The sequence below is a fragment of the Ctenocephalides felis genome, unplaced genomic scaffold (genome assembly GCF_003426905.1).
Source record: "Ctenocephalides felis isolate EL2017-DRISC unplaced genomic scaffold, ASM342690v1 CF-g0.4_SCAFFOLD_01886, whole genome shotgun sequence".
Taxonomy (NCBI): Eukaryota; Metazoa; Arthropoda; class Insecta; order Siphonaptera; family Pulicidae; genus Ctenocephalides; species Ctenocephalides felis.
Genome location: NW_020538040.1, coordinates 7966825 through 7982134, shown reverse-complemented (window position 1 = coordinate 7982134; position 15310 = coordinate 7966825). Strand labels below are relative to the sequence as shown.

General features: G+C 32.2%; 1 protein-coding gene across 1 annotated transcript in view; it reads left to right on the top strand.

The window, feature by feature from the left end:
* The first annotated feature begins 1667 nt into the window (after positions 1-1667).
* LOC113378645 (dynein heavy chain 6, axonemal-like) overlaps positions 1668-15310 on the top strand; it is a 33577-nt gene continuing 19934 nt past the window's right edge. Inside the window, exons 1-22 of the mRNA XM_026619203.1 lie at positions 1668-1718; positions 1801-1982; positions 2266-2410; positions 2597-2845; positions 3506-3735; positions 3854-4029; positions 4103-4289; positions 4611-4837; positions 4915-5089; positions 7391-7641; positions 7699-7845; positions 7916-8028; positions 8169-8468; positions 8528-8788; positions 8904-9164; positions 9253-9368; positions 9431-9574; positions 9979-10084; positions 10146-10292; positions 10473-10723; positions 10913-11094; positions 11979-12125. Coding sequence (XP_026474988.1) covers positions 1668-1718; positions 1801-1982; positions 2266-2410; positions 2597-2845; positions 3506-3735; positions 3854-4029; positions 4103-4289; positions 4611-4837; positions 4915-5089; positions 7391-7641; positions 7699-7845; positions 7916-8028; positions 8169-8468; positions 8528-8788; positions 8904-9164; positions 9253-9368; positions 9431-9574; positions 9979-10084; positions 10146-10292; positions 10473-10723; positions 10913-11094; positions 11979-12125 — 4048 coding nt within the window. The remainder of the gene's footprint in view (positions 1719-1800; positions 1983-2265; positions 2411-2596; positions 2846-3505; positions 3736-3853; positions 4030-4102; positions 4290-4610; positions 4838-4914; positions 5090-7390; positions 7642-7698; positions 7846-7915; positions 8029-8168; positions 8469-8527; positions 8789-8903; positions 9165-9252; positions 9369-9430; positions 9575-9978; positions 10085-10145; positions 10293-10472; positions 10724-10912; positions 11095-11978; positions 12126-15310) is intronic.

Below are 15310 nucleotides of genomic sequence, written 5' to 3'. Positions count from 1 at the left end.
TAATTAATCTTTACACTTTTATTTTATTTGATTGTAAGTAATTGTATAGCGCGCCATATATCCTTTTCTGTGTCAATAATGTTATAAAATTGGTTGGGAGGGAGGTTTTTTGTCTTACTATCTCCGTCCATAGTTCTACTCATTTCCAATTTTTTGCACTCCATAATGGCGTGCTTAGCATCCGCCCTAGTCACTCCACCCGAGCAATAGCAATTAGGATCGGTATTGATTTCAATCCTACTCAGGTGAAACGGAGTGTATATATGGTTAAATCTTAGTCTGCATATCGTCTAATGTCGTATATTTAGGTTTTAACAGAATACAATTGCTATTGATTTTTGATGGTGTATCGAGCATTCAATTTTCAGTATGAAAGATTTCAAAATCTTTGTTTTTGCTTACAAGAAGTATTTATTCAAATGAAAAAATATCAATTTTAAAACAATGAGCTACATCAAAATTCTAATTCTTTTGTGGCATTAGAGAAGTTGGTAAATCTCATTTTAGTTTATGCTATTTACCTTGAGGCAAAAGGCCCTTATAAATAATATGGCTTTTTTTAACTTCTCGGAAGAGTATGTTTTCGCCAAAGAATCCGATTTGCTTGTTTTATGTTTTTTCGACTCAAAGTCATTCTGGATCGAATAAGACCAAATTTAGTAAAAGTATGTGTTATTTATTTATGTATGTGTGAGCCGATTTTTGATCTTTCATCGACGTTTTCTCAAACATAGCATCGATTTGAAAGGTTTAGAGGCCATTTGATGTAGCTTGATAAGGACTAGCTTGTGTCAGTTTTATGCAACGATTGGCTAAGCCGTTTTTTGCCAAATTAACAGAAAAGTGTAAATGTTTTTGTCCACAATTTCATCAGTTTCCAGCAGATCAAAATTCAAAAGTTTGGATGAGAATCGTGCTAAAATTAGTTTTTGGTCGAGATCTGCGTGCCGTTTGTCCGTAATGTTTGATTATTTTTTTGACGATTTTGTTGAAAGTTTGTATGACAATAGATTTTGTAGTCTGAAATATACGATAAGCAGTTGACATATAAAAAATTATCAAAGTTTAGAAGTTCGCAACGCGTTTAGAATTCCAATCCTATGTTTTATGAGCAGCTACTGATTACAGTTGACGTTCTCATTTAAATAGAATAGATAAAATAAAATATGTTACGTTTTTTAAAACAGTTGCACATTCAGCAATTTAGCTAAATCTCATTTTGAACATGCAACTTGCCTTGAGGCAATGTACTTCATACAACTAGTTTGACTTAACTCTGATATCTTTTGCAGAACCGTGTATACCAGCAAAGGCGATTCATATGCAAAACATTTAGATGGTACCAGACTTCCACCGACTCGACTGCTTAGAAAAATTAAAGAACGACTCAAAACTACTGAACCATTAGTAAGTGAACAAATAAGTCTCGAATTGACGTGCTAAAAGATTTCAATTATTATTGATTTCTAACAGTTTTAAGTCATCACTCCGAATATAACTTTGAATGAACTTTAATGAATTATTTTCACAGACTGGTTTCACGGCTTTCCAAAAACTGATGGACAAGCACTCGCGATTGCAGAAAAAGGGAACCTCAAGATTTGACAGTGACTCCAATAAAATCATCCATAAAGCAGAAAAAGAAAGATAAACAGGATGAGTTGGAAATGACAACAATCGATGAGAGGCAGTATTTAGGAACATGGTCCATTATGCAGGTACAGAAAAACTGACTAATATAATTTCATGTAAAAGACTAAAGAACTAATATATAATTAACTATTTGGTTCCCTCATTCAGATCGCTTCAGGTACACAGGAATCTGTACAATCGCTGAGGATGGAGCCCTTGCCCCTGTCCGGAGTCGCTTTGAAGCATTTGGCGCTCTTGCAGCGGCTGAGAGAAGAAAAAGACTACACTTTTGTTTACATGAAATATGCTGTGCCACCTTCTTCGCCTTATTTTGATCTGTACTGCTATGTGTAAGTGGGAATTAAATCACATTTCGGCCTATTTTAGACTGTTTTATTACATTACAAACATGTGATTAAGAAAAAGACTACACTTTTGTTTACATGAAATATGCTGTGCCACCTTCTTCGCCTTATTTTGATCTGTACTGCTATGTGTAAGTGGGAATTAAATCACATTTCGGCCTATTTTAGACTGTTTTATTACATTACAAACATGTGATTATTATATTTAGTCGATACTTTTCAATGTTGTCTGATTTATTAAATTTTTCTACGGTGTCTTATTTTTAAGAGAGGTGCCTTACGAGGAGACCGATGGTCAGACTTTCGCAACCGCTTCCACAAAAGGGATAATTCAAATATTTCCCAAAGAAGCGGTTTTTACACCACTTGACGAATGGGAAAGGGAATTTATATTATTCTCAAAAATACGCCAGGTAAAGTAATAGTATTAAATGATAAACTAATAATAATAAATAAGATTGAGATTGGATGATAATACTGAAATTTAGTGAGTCATTACAGTACTTATAGTAAATATAACTATAATATTTTTTTTTCTTTCATTTGAAAACTCCAATTACTATAATTATTTTAATTAATTAATTAATTTATTTTTTTAGATTCGTACTTTCAAAACATTCCGTACCTGGAAAGCGTTTTCCTGCTGGAAGAGCGGCCTGGCGCGTCGCAAATTCTTGAAAACCCAAGAAGCCCTGAATAAAACTTTGTACATTTTGGACGAGCCTCTGCGCAAGGTTGCAGTGGACGTGCAAAAGCATTTAGCCGAATTGGAAGAGGAATCTTTTGTGGACGTTGCCACGAAGAGAAAGCTGAAGAAGGGCAAAGGTGCCACTGTCACGGTGGTCGTGGTGCAGGACGAGAGGAAATTTAGGGAGAGTCTGCCGTTTTTTTATTTTTTAGAAGACCAGGTAAGAATAATAAATGATTAGTCATAATAATATCGAGATATTTTATTGATAATAAAAACCCCAATCGTTGGTCTTTGTATTTCCCCCACGTAGTAAAAAAATTTATAAAAACTCTCCTTCTAAACTCAGGTTTTTTGGGTTATAATTTAACCCTTGTAGCTATGGACTATATTAAACGCTGATTTGATTTGTATTTGTGTGTATTTGTTGCAGTTCTAATTACACTATTGATTCGTCTCTAAGTTCTAATTGAAGCAGATTTATATATTTATTATTTATTACACATTTGCGAACATTACTTTTAGAAGAGAACAATTAGTCCCATCAAACTCTCAGCTACTTCCTCTACCAGGGGTAGTAACCATCCCGTGTAAAAGCTCAATGCCATGAAGATTGTCACTTCTATGGCCAATATAATAAAGCAAACATATGTCTCTTTTGCTTTTGCGTTTTGCCAGAAAATCCGAATCGCCAACTTAATGCTTTCTTGACAGTACAAGCCAATCTGAATCGAATGAGACCAAATAATCTTTAAATTTATGTTTGATGATTCCTGTTGATAAAATTAAGTCAGTTCATCTTAATTTATCTCAATTTCAGATGGAAAAATTCGACAACGTCTGCACGAAACTACAAGATCTTCGTTCCGTTTGCATTCGTGCATTCGAATCGGCCCTGAAGCAGTCCTTTCGCTCCCGGGGCTACCGACTCGACGATTCAAACTTCGCGCCGCCTGCATTGGCCGCCAAGTCCCACAGATCGGACGCCAAGCCTATGATGACCTACAGGCACAGGGCGGAAAAAAGACAGAACTGCAAAAGATTGGCAGGGTAACAAAACAAAATGATCATTTTTTGTTTTAACCACATTTTTTCATCATGTCGGGAAAACTGTTAAAATTTTGTAGAATCATATCATCATCAAAGCTCTAACGAATTTTCTTTATAGATTTTTACAATGCATGGACTATCAAGTGATAACAATGCACAGGAATTTAATTTACACAACTTTCAAAAATCTATACGATGTCGTCCAAAGTCACGCTAAAAACTTTCCACCACTAGAAGTGTTGGAAGGGGATAGAATTGATGCAGTGTTTAACGCTAAAAGAATGAGCATTATTGGTACAAAATATTATCTAAGTAAAATTTTAGTTTACTGATACTTTTGGATACAATTTTTTTATTATAATTTTAGGTCCGATCGACACGCCTGTAAAACCTTTGTTAACTATTGCTTTAATGATGACAACGTCTGAGGTCAGTTTGAATCCAACTGAAGAAATAGTATTCAATGAATTTGAAGAATTTATACAAATGTGGGAAGACTGTTTGTTCGAGTGCAAAAGATTTCTTTCCGATCCATTATTTTTGCCGTATACACAGTATGTGGAATCAAAACTAAAATGTATTTTATTTTGTACTTAAGAGCCAATAAAACCCCCACACTTTTGGACATAAGAGCTAATAAAACCCCCACACTATTAGACATAAGAGCTAATAAAAAAAAATCATGTTAACTATTAGACGTAAGAGCTAATATCACAAATATCCCACACACAAGAAAATAGTTAATCGATGGATTGCCTCTCATAAAATAAGTAGTCTTAAGTCGTTAACCAACAGCTTTTAGAACATATAGGAGTTCTGATTGCTGTTCAAACAATAAAAAAAAAAATTGTACTAAAAATATTATTTTTTTCTAGTCCGAAAGTTCTGGGTAAAATTGTGGATCCAGTGTGTGGTGATGCACCGGATATTCAATGGATTTTAGAAAACGAAACCAAATATGCTGAAGCGCAAAAAAAGTTTAAAGATGCACTCAAAAGTTGTTTTGATAAAGCAAATATTTATATAAAACGATTTGATGTTTTGAAAGACATGTATGCCGAGGATTGTAAGATGGATCCGGAGGAAATTCGTTTTGAAAGAGGTGAAGTAAAATATTTTTGTACGATTTTGAAGGATACTTTTATGAGTAAGTTATACGTACATTTTCTTTTTTATCAGATTTAAACGTCCATAGAAAACTTCTCGAGCGTTTTAAGCAAGAAATTGGATTACTCGAAAACATTCCCGATAGACAACATTTGGGATTATTTGTGTTAAAACAGGAACCGCTTAAAGAAATTATGTTGCCCGTAACATTGAAACTGCTGAATGAGCTATCTTCAACTTTACCAAGGTAATAAGAAATGTCGACATTGTTTGATCTGCCGGACGTTTGTGTTACTTTTGGTTTTGCCAAATATATGCTTAAAATTAAATTCTAGTTAATATATCTGTCTAAAATGTGGCGATAATTAACTTCCCGAAGGAGAAATTTATGTTCTCATAAAAAAATCCCATTTGCTAAGTTTATGTTTTCTCGACGTTTCAAGCCATTCTGAATTGAATGAGACTAAATTTGGAAAAAGTATGTGTGTGTATGTGTAAGCCATTTGATGTATCGATCTATCGTTTGTCAGTTTTGCGATCGGCCGGGCCGTTTCTTTGTAAATAGCAGAAAAGTGAAAAAAAAATTGTCCACGTTTTAGCTCGCAATTCTGAATCGATTATGAAAATTCAAAAACCGTTCGAAAGATATTGCTTGGGAATCGTGCTGATTAGTTTTTGATAAAGATTCTTTGGGACGTGTTCTTGTAATAAAGTGTTAAAAATTTTTTTTTCGACGAATTTTATCATTATTTTTTTGACTGTAGGTACCATAGTCTTCTAGATCATACTAAAATATTACGGCCCTACGACAACTCGTTTAACTTTAAAAATTCGTCAAAGTTTGCAAAAATTGGTATCGTTTTGTGGCATTTGTCAAAATTAGACCTTTCATTGACATTTTCTCAAAATCAAAAACTGTTCGAAAGGTATTAGTTGGGAATGATACTGATTAGTTTTAGGTAAAAATATACCGAGCCGTTTTCTTGTAATTAATTTAAGCCAATTTTTTATTTTTTTTTATTGGATCTCCGAAACCGCTAGACCTGCCTTCCCAAAAATTTAATCAGTAGTTTATCTTGTCAATGCAAGTAAAATGTTTTTTGAATTACTCAAATCAGCCTCTTCGTTCAATCTGAAACTGAATAATTTTTGGTACTTTTTGCCCCGTATCTCCAAAACGGCTAGACCTGCCATTGCCAAAAACTAATCAGCACGGTTAGTCGGTGTTCCTGAAATTGTCTACGAAACATTGTATCCGCACACACACGCTTACATACAGAGTAGCGCTTTCGTATATATATATATATATATATATATATATATATATATATATATATTAGGGTGGTCCTTAAAATGGTCATTTTCGAATTTCCTTGCTCCCAGGGGCTCAACTGGTTCTAAATAGATAAAAAACAATTCTCTGAAAGTTTTAGCTCTTAATATTAACGTTTAGATAGAGCGCAATTCAATCAAAGTTTTGTATGGAAATAGCATGCAAAAATTTTCAAAAATTTTAAAAATGTTTTTTACATGTAATTTAGCGAACCAATGAATGAATAAAACTCATTCATTTGTCGCTAAGTTATACCTAAAACATTTTTTTTAAATTTTCAAAATGTTTTCCATGCTCTTTCCATACAAACTTTGATTGAATTGCGCTCTATCTAAACGTTAATATTAAGAGCTAAAACTTTCAGAGAATTGTTTTTTATCTATTTAGAACCAGTTGAGCCCCTGGGAGCAAGGAAATTCGAAAATGACCATTTTAAGGACCACCCTAATATATATATAATGTGTGTGTGGGTGTGTGTGTGTGTGTGTGTATTACACATTAGTGAATGTTGTTTATTGAGCCTCTCTTTCGAAAAAGAGAGGCTTCCAAAAATTTTGTTAAAACAATTAGTTCCTCCTCCTCTTGATCTTCTACATCTCCAGGATCTGGAATTCATGTTTTTATCGGTCGGAAATCATCAAATTTATCTACATACGACAAGTACTCTGCGGCGTGCGCTAGAATACGAATACGAATACGAATTCTCTTGTATTTCCCAACAAATGTGAATATTAATATGTGACTGTATGTTTTTTATTATTTTATACAATATACTATAATAATAGTGGTGTATGGCATCGTGCCTTAAGGCAAATTGCTGGAACTTTGCGTACAAAAAAATATATTTTTTTCAAAGATTTTTTTTTTCAACTTTGAAAAAAATTAGATTTTTGAGAAATTTCAAATTTTTGAAAAAAATGATTTTTTTGAAAAAAAACAAACCTGAAAAAAAATTGTTTTTTATATTTTGAAATATTTAGGAAATTTGGATATTTAAATATTTTTTTTCAAAAATTGATATTTCAAATAATATTTAGATGCAGAAAGTAGTAGTTTGTTTATTAACATAGCTTAATATAAACTGAAATATTTTTTTTGTATAAGACAATAAAAACCATATCCGTCACATTTTTTTTTAAGATCGGAAGAATTTCTTATTACGCTATATGATAATTATTATTCTACAACTTCAACTCTTTCTTATAATATTTTTAGAATCGGTCGAGACAAAGTGCAGGATATGTTCCAAATAGGCGAAGACATGATCAGCCAACTGTCCAGGGAACCTCAGACTGGCAAAGACTTTGTGGATTACTCCGATTACTTGAACAAATGCGTCCAGGTGTGCGAAGAACTCAGCGATGTATTGGCATACACGATGGAAGTCTACGACTTGATCGAGGAATACGACATTTATGTCATGGATGAAGACAAGGAGGCATTAAAGAACGTCCTAGGACATTTGGGTATGGTAAATAAATATAGAATCAGATCTTTTATTTATTTGCTTTTATTTTTTTCAGAAAATGTAAGAAGTCTGGTGAACAGCAAAATCGAGAACGTCGACGATTTAACAAAACGTTTTCAAGTTCGTCTGCAGAAGGAACGAGAATTGCTTTATGAACGTGCTGAAGAGATACGGGATGAGGCTCTTCAGCCATGGCTCATTGGTAAAAGATATAATTTATATTTATTATTTTAATTGTGGTTATACTTTATTTACTGTTAGTTTTTTTGAAGCTTCCAGTACTCAGCCGACTGTTGCAAAAGCAACAATTATGGGTTTACACGAACGAATGTCAGAGTTGCAATCTGAAGCTACAACTTTGCAGACTTATCAAATAGTTTTTGATGTAAGTATTAATAAAATTGTGGGTTATATGTAATTTAAAAACTGATCAAGTTAGATAAAAATACATATCCAGTATATATAATCTGCATAAAGAATATCTATATCCATATAAGAGATTTTGATTATTTCCTTTTTCCCCAGGTCGAAGTCACCGAACACGATTTCCTGATCGAGATACAAGCAGTAGTCCGTCTTCGTCAACTCCTCTGGGAATGCCTTGATTCCTGGACGACACGTCTGCAATTATGGTACACTAGAGAATTTAAATTCTTAGACGTCGGACAAATGAGAGATATAATCGAGACGATGTTAAAACATGCTGCTACACTGGACAATGGACTTCCAGGAAACGAACTGGTTCGAGTGTTCAAAGAAGAAGTCGAACTGTATAAGCAGAGACTGCCCATTGTGCAGAGCTTGAGGAATGAACATTTGAAACCGGTAAAGATTTAATGATACTTTGTGTTGACTTTTAAAGTAAATTTATTTTCATTTCTCAGAGACATTGGCGTCAAATCGAAGATATTTTAGGACGCCGTCTAATGATTTCGGAAGATGAACATGTAACTCTGCAGAATTTGGTCGAAGCAGGTTGTTTTAACTTTGCTCAAGAATTATCGGAGGTGTCTGCAAAGGCGACTGCTGAAGCAGCAGCTGAGACTGTGCTGAAGAAGGTCGAGGCTATTTGGAAGGATTATGAGTTGAACGTGGTTCCGTTTACAAATATGAAGGATGTGTTTATTCTCAAAAGGCTTGATGAGGTAAATAATAAGACGTAATCAGAGAATATGGTAATTTTTTTTCCATACGCAACAGTACATTACTATTACATGATCACTCATCTATTCCATCACATATAACTTTCCTCCATTTCAGTTGGAGATGATGTTGGACGATTCCCTGGTGCATATAAATACTTTATTGGCGTCACCCCATGCTGCTCATCTGAAGGCTCGTGTGTCGCGTTGGAGCAGGTCGCTGGAGATTGCCTGCGAGACTCTGGACACCTGGACCGCTTGTCAGAAATTGTGGATTATGCTGCGTACTGCGTTTGCCACCAGAGCAGCTCCGGAGGAGAATGCAAAGTTTGTGGCTGCTGACAGGGCGTGGAAGGAACTCATGCGGAAGACTTACAAGGTTAATAATTGATGAGATTTTGATGGTAATAATAATTTTAATTAAATTACATTTATCATTATTATTATTTTTATACTGTTTTATTTAGAATCCGTTAGCGATCCGAGTATTAGCAGGCGATGGCCAAAATATACCAATAACATTGAAGTCTCTACGCCGGTGTTTGTCTTTATTGGAGCAGTGCAACAGAGTGCTCCGAGCAAGGTTTGAATGTATTATTTTTAAGCTAAGGTATTTTTAAGTTAATATTGTATATATTTTTTTAGGCTGAATACTGTACGGGCAGCCTGTCCCAGACTTTCACTGGCCTGCGACACTAAATTGCTTGCTGCGCTTGGAGCAAAAGCAGGAATAGGAAATATGGCAGAGGCTATGCCACTGGTTAGAACTTGCTTTGAAGCAATTCATAAGTAAGTTTTTAATGAATAAGTAAAATACTTATTTATTTATTTCAAACTAGGTGTAATTGGCATTTTCTCAAAACAAGTTGCACGATCTTTTTGATACTTATACATAATTAAATTCTAAATACAAAATTTAAATATTCATTTTGAAAAGAAAGTTTTTACTTGAACAAAATATAAATACGATTTCAAATTCATATTTTTCAAGCAGGCTTATAATGTATATAATTTTATTATTTTTAGTGCGCTCTTATGTCTTAAAAGTGCTGCTCTTTATTCCAAACTTAAATGATTTTTTATAATTCAATCACTTGCCACAGATCTATAATAATTTATTGCGTTAAAATGAAATTGCCAAACATAAATTGTCATCTTTTTTCGTAAGTTATAATTATTATTTTCGATTTCAGTTTGGAGTTTGCTGATATATCGAGTCAGGCCCTTGGTCTAAATGTTGTGTCAAAGGAAATCATAGCCTGGATTTCGCCAGAAGGGGAAAAAGTTTATTTACAAATGGTAAATAAAACTAAATTTTGAAAATATGTATGTAATTAATAAATAATATAATCTTTGGTAGGGAATGAAAACCAGAGGCGGCGTTGAAGAATGGATAAGGAGATTGGAGCAATATATGATGTTGACCCTGCAGAGAGGTTTAAGGGTAGCCATAGACGACTATGGAAAGCTATCACTTACAAAATGGGTGCTGAAGTATCCGCTCCAAGTAAATTTTATATAGTATAAAAGCTTTATATAAAAGCTATTATATAAAAGCCAAGTTACTATATTACAAATTTTGTAGCGATTATTATTATTATGTAGTCATCATTAAGCAATTCCAAGAATTGCTAACATAAAAAAGTTGATTAATTTTAAAATTCTTGTCATCTTTTATCTTTTTCAGATATCGATATTATCTACTGGCGTTGAATGGACCAAAATGGTCCATCAGGCATTGGCATCGACATCAAAATCACAGATGCTTCTCGAAGCTCAAAAGCGGATCGTTGAAGTTAAATCGACCTTTGTCAATTTTCTAAGAGAAGACGCAACTTTAACAAAATTGCAGAGACGTTTGCTTTCCTCCTTGATTATTCAACAAATAAAACGCAGGGACGGAATTGAACTGCTGATTAAAAATAAAGTGGACAATGTGTAAGTATCATTAACTTAAGATTTTCTGATAGGATAGGATAATAAAATCTTACAAAATGAAAATTTTTCGAAAAATTATCAAAATTTTTAAAATTACTCAAATGTTCAATACTAAATGTTTTTACTATAATATCTTCTCTGGATAGTTCTAATAATTTGCTTCAATACCACAAACGCTATTTTTTTTAGTAATGATTTTAAGTGGACAAAACAGGGACGATACTACATGTCCGCCCCTGGAAATACCCTCTACTTGGAAATTGCGAGGATTCGTGTTCCATACTCTTTCGAATACTTTGGCGTCCACAAATCATTGGCATACACGCCGTTGACGGAAAGGGCCAGACTTTGCATTGCAACAGCACTTGCAGGTTAAGAGATTATATTTTAATAGAATCATTGTAGATTTAAAAGATGATAGACATGATGAAACAATATGTGACGCTTATTATGTTCTAAGATGATCACAGTTCAAATTTTTATTGACTTCCCTATGACGAGAAGTGTTTTCGAGAGCAAATACCTTTTACTAATTATATGTTTGACACGAAATTTGACAAAATATTTTGTATGCACTTATGGGTGAGCCAAAATTAGATTTTCTGTCAATATTTCCTTAAAAACTGGCGCAACAATTTAAAAAAGTTTAAATCTATTTGAAAACAAAATTCTCCTTTACAAATTATTACATATTTTTTTATTTTCCATAAAATATTTTTGTAATTTTGGATTAAAAATTCAAAAAATTACCCAGGCTAAGCACAGTCTAAGTGCCACTCTGGTACAAATGTTTTCCCAAGTGCGTTTAGACTGTTTATGTATTGAAGCACTTTTCCAATTTTGTGAGAACTATTGAAAAATGTGAAAATGCCGCCAAGCTAAGCACAGTATAAGTGAAAATGTCGCACAGAATCATTTGCAAATGATTTAGACTGTGACTATACGGGAGCACTTTTTCAATTTTGTGTAAATTTGATGCAACTATTTTTTTTTTGAAATTGAATTCGAAATGAAATGACGATTGTTAATGTTCAGGAGATAAATTGATTGATTTATGATTTACATTTGATTTGCTCAGACATAACAAGGTAGCAAAAATAATGAAAGTTACAGTATTTGTAATAATATATTTGAAAACGTTTAAAATTCCTCGAATATTTCATTACGGTACGGGAAGTTCCAGCAATTTGCCTTAAAGCACGATGCCATACACCACTAGTTTATTTATTATGTTAATTTCTGTTTTATTTAAAAGGTGTCTTATCAGAAGGAAGTGGTGGCATAAGTACTAGCTGTTTAGGAATATCCGCCAGTGGTCCGGCCGGAACAGGAAAAACTGAAACGATCAGAGAACTGGCAAGGGTTGTTGGCACCAGATGCGTTGTTTTCTATTGCTCCGAAGGTAACAACTTTAAAATTGGAGAGTAAATGACACAAATAATTTGAGTGGTTTACCCACTTCAATAAATGTCACATATAAACGTTTTTGAGGCATATTAATAGTCATTGCAATTGTCATCTTAATGAAACTGATTTAATTTAAAATGAATTAGGGCATTTGGAGTATCATTATTTACTTCCCGAAAGAGAAGTTTATGTTTTCATAAAAAATCCGATTCACTAATTTTATGTTGTCTCGACGTTCCAAGCCATTCTGAATGGAATTAGACCAATATTCAGGAAAAGTATGTATGTGTGTAGGTGTGCATGTGCATGTGTATGAACAGATTTTTTGCCGTAAATTGACGTTTTCTAAAAATGGCTAGAACAATTTAAAAAATGTGAAAGCCTTAAAAATTTAAATGAGTTAATTTAATAATAATAATTTTATCAATTAGCGCGACGATCAGCCAACCCGTTTCTTTGTAAATTGCAAAGAAGTAAAAAAAAATCGTTCACGTTTTAGCCCACAATTCTGAATCGATTTTATGCGCCTTTCTTTTCAAAAAGAGAGGATTCCAAAAATTTGGGTTTAGACAAAATGATTTCTCCTCTTGATCTGCTACATTTTCACGACCTGTAATGAATTTCTGGATCCAAGTCAAATCGAATAAATGCATAGATTTTACGAATAAACAAATATTAATATGTGACGGTATGGTTTTTTTTTTAAATTTTATGCAATAAATTTATTATTATTATTACAGTATAGACAGAAATATTAGAAAACAAACTAGTACATTTTGCATCTATAAATATTATTTGAAATAACAAAGTTTTTCATTTTTTTTTGAAAATTTCTTTACTTTATATAAATTTTAATAAAAATAAAGTAATTTATAATTTATTAACATACCGAAGGAGAAGTATATGTTTTCGTAAAAAAAATCGATTTACTAATTTTATGTTATTTCGACGTTTTAAGTCATTCTGAATCGAATGAGAACAGATTTAGAGAAAGAATGAGTGTGTGTGTATGTGTACGTGCATGTGAGGCGATTCCTTGTCTTTCATGACGTTTTTTCAAACAGATTTTAATTTCAAAAGAAACAGTTGAACATTTTACCCTAATAGCTCAATCTCAATTTTTATTGAGTGAGTTGAATGCCTTAAAGTAAAATGCCACTTTATTTATGTAAATGAAGTAAGGTATATATGCGTAAGTAAACATATATTTATATATATATATATGTTATAAAATGTAATTAAAATGAATTGTGCAAATATGCCTAATTTAAGCTAAATTATTAATGTAAGAAGAGAAGTTATTTTTCGGGAAAAAATCAGATTTACTTATTTTTAAATGTATAAAAGTAGATAATTTATTAGTTTTCAAAAAAGAGACTTCAAAAAATATATAATATAATAATGCAAATTAAAATGTATTTTAACGTTCAATCGATGTGTTTGAAGAATTCACCTTCAAGTGAGTACAAATTTTGAATTTATTATTGAATTTGAATTTATTATTTGAAAATTTTATTGAAATTTTGTTTATTAATATACCTGTCTATACTGAAATAATAATATTTTATTGTATGAAACAATAATAACCACACCGTCACATATTAATATTCGTTTATTCGTGAAATGACAGAATTGGTTTTTTCGCGCGTTAACTCGCGCTGTATAGTACTGCCTGCCTGGTATTTATCTGGACAATATATTCGACAACTTAACTTCATTTCTATATATATATAAACCTTCTTCGGGGAAGAAGGCTTTTCGTAAGCTCTTGCAACGCTTTTTAATTGTCTCTTTAAAAGAGACAGAATTTTTGGAAGCCCCTCTTGTCCGAAGCAGGGGCTCAATAATCACAACATTCGCCGATGTACAATATATGTACAATTAATTGTACATGTAAAATTAAAGTGAAATTTTTTCACTGAACGAAGGCTAGGATTATAGCCGAAACGTATAGATATAAAATAAATTCCTAAAGAAATTAATGTTTCTTATATATCTTTACGTTTCAGAAGTGTTTGAACATTTTGACATACTTTAGAAAAAATGTGTGTGTGTGCATGTATATGTATGAAATATGTATGTGCATGAAAAAAGCCAAAATCTGTCGGTCAAAAATGATCATTAGACATATGCACATCAAATTATCAGATATTTCATACATTTTTTATAAAAACAAATTTTGTTTACATTTCTATGGGTTCCGTAACATTGTTAACCTGTTGGACTGTGACATATTTCATCTCTATGCGACTAAAACAGTGCTTTGAACTGTTTAAAATTTCTAAAATATTTCAAAATATGCAAAAAAATCATTTTTTCAAGAATTTCAAAATTAAATTGTTAATTAATTAATTCGTTTTTTGAAAAAATAATTTCTGGTACGGGAAGTTCCAGCAATTTGCCTTAAGATTCGATGCTTTTCACCACTAGTTTTAATATATTATTACCGCGCTTTTCATTAATTCATTAATTTTTCAATTGCGAGCCAAAATCCGAGCATTCATTGTTGAATTATGAAGTGAGATAACAAAAATTTATGAAAAATTTTCCAGCTTTGACGTAGATTTGTATGGCACCGTGTTTCCTCACAAAATCTGTGGTACCTTAAAATTTTAATATTCAATTTCTTATATATTTATGCAAACTATTCATTCATCGGGAAATATTTGTTCAATGGGATATTTCAGCAAATCTGGAATCGCATCTAGATTTATCAATGGCAACCTATCCGTCGCAATATCTAAAAATTGTCTTGAAATTGTTCCAGGGGATAGAGCGAATAAACTTAAGCTTCCCCATAAATTCAAAAAAATCTTGATCAAAGTTCAGTAAAAAACGTTCACAAAATAGACAATAATTGATTAGCTACCATGCTAAATGAAAAATAGTTGGACTAATAAAGTGAATGAAATAGGGATTTGTGGTAAGAGGATCAAAATTTAGGGCCGTATGTATTTTTCAATTCCGTCTAATTAATTAGACGATCATTAATTAATTAATTAATAATTAAATAAGTTGAATTTAAGTTTAAGAAAATCTTCTTCAAAATGGGATAAAAAACTAAAATTAATTATGGTGGTAGCAGAGTAAAAATAAAATATGTATTTTAATTATGAATTATAAAAAAATTAAATAAAACAATTGGTTTAAAAAATAAAAAAAATCATGAAAATTGATCAA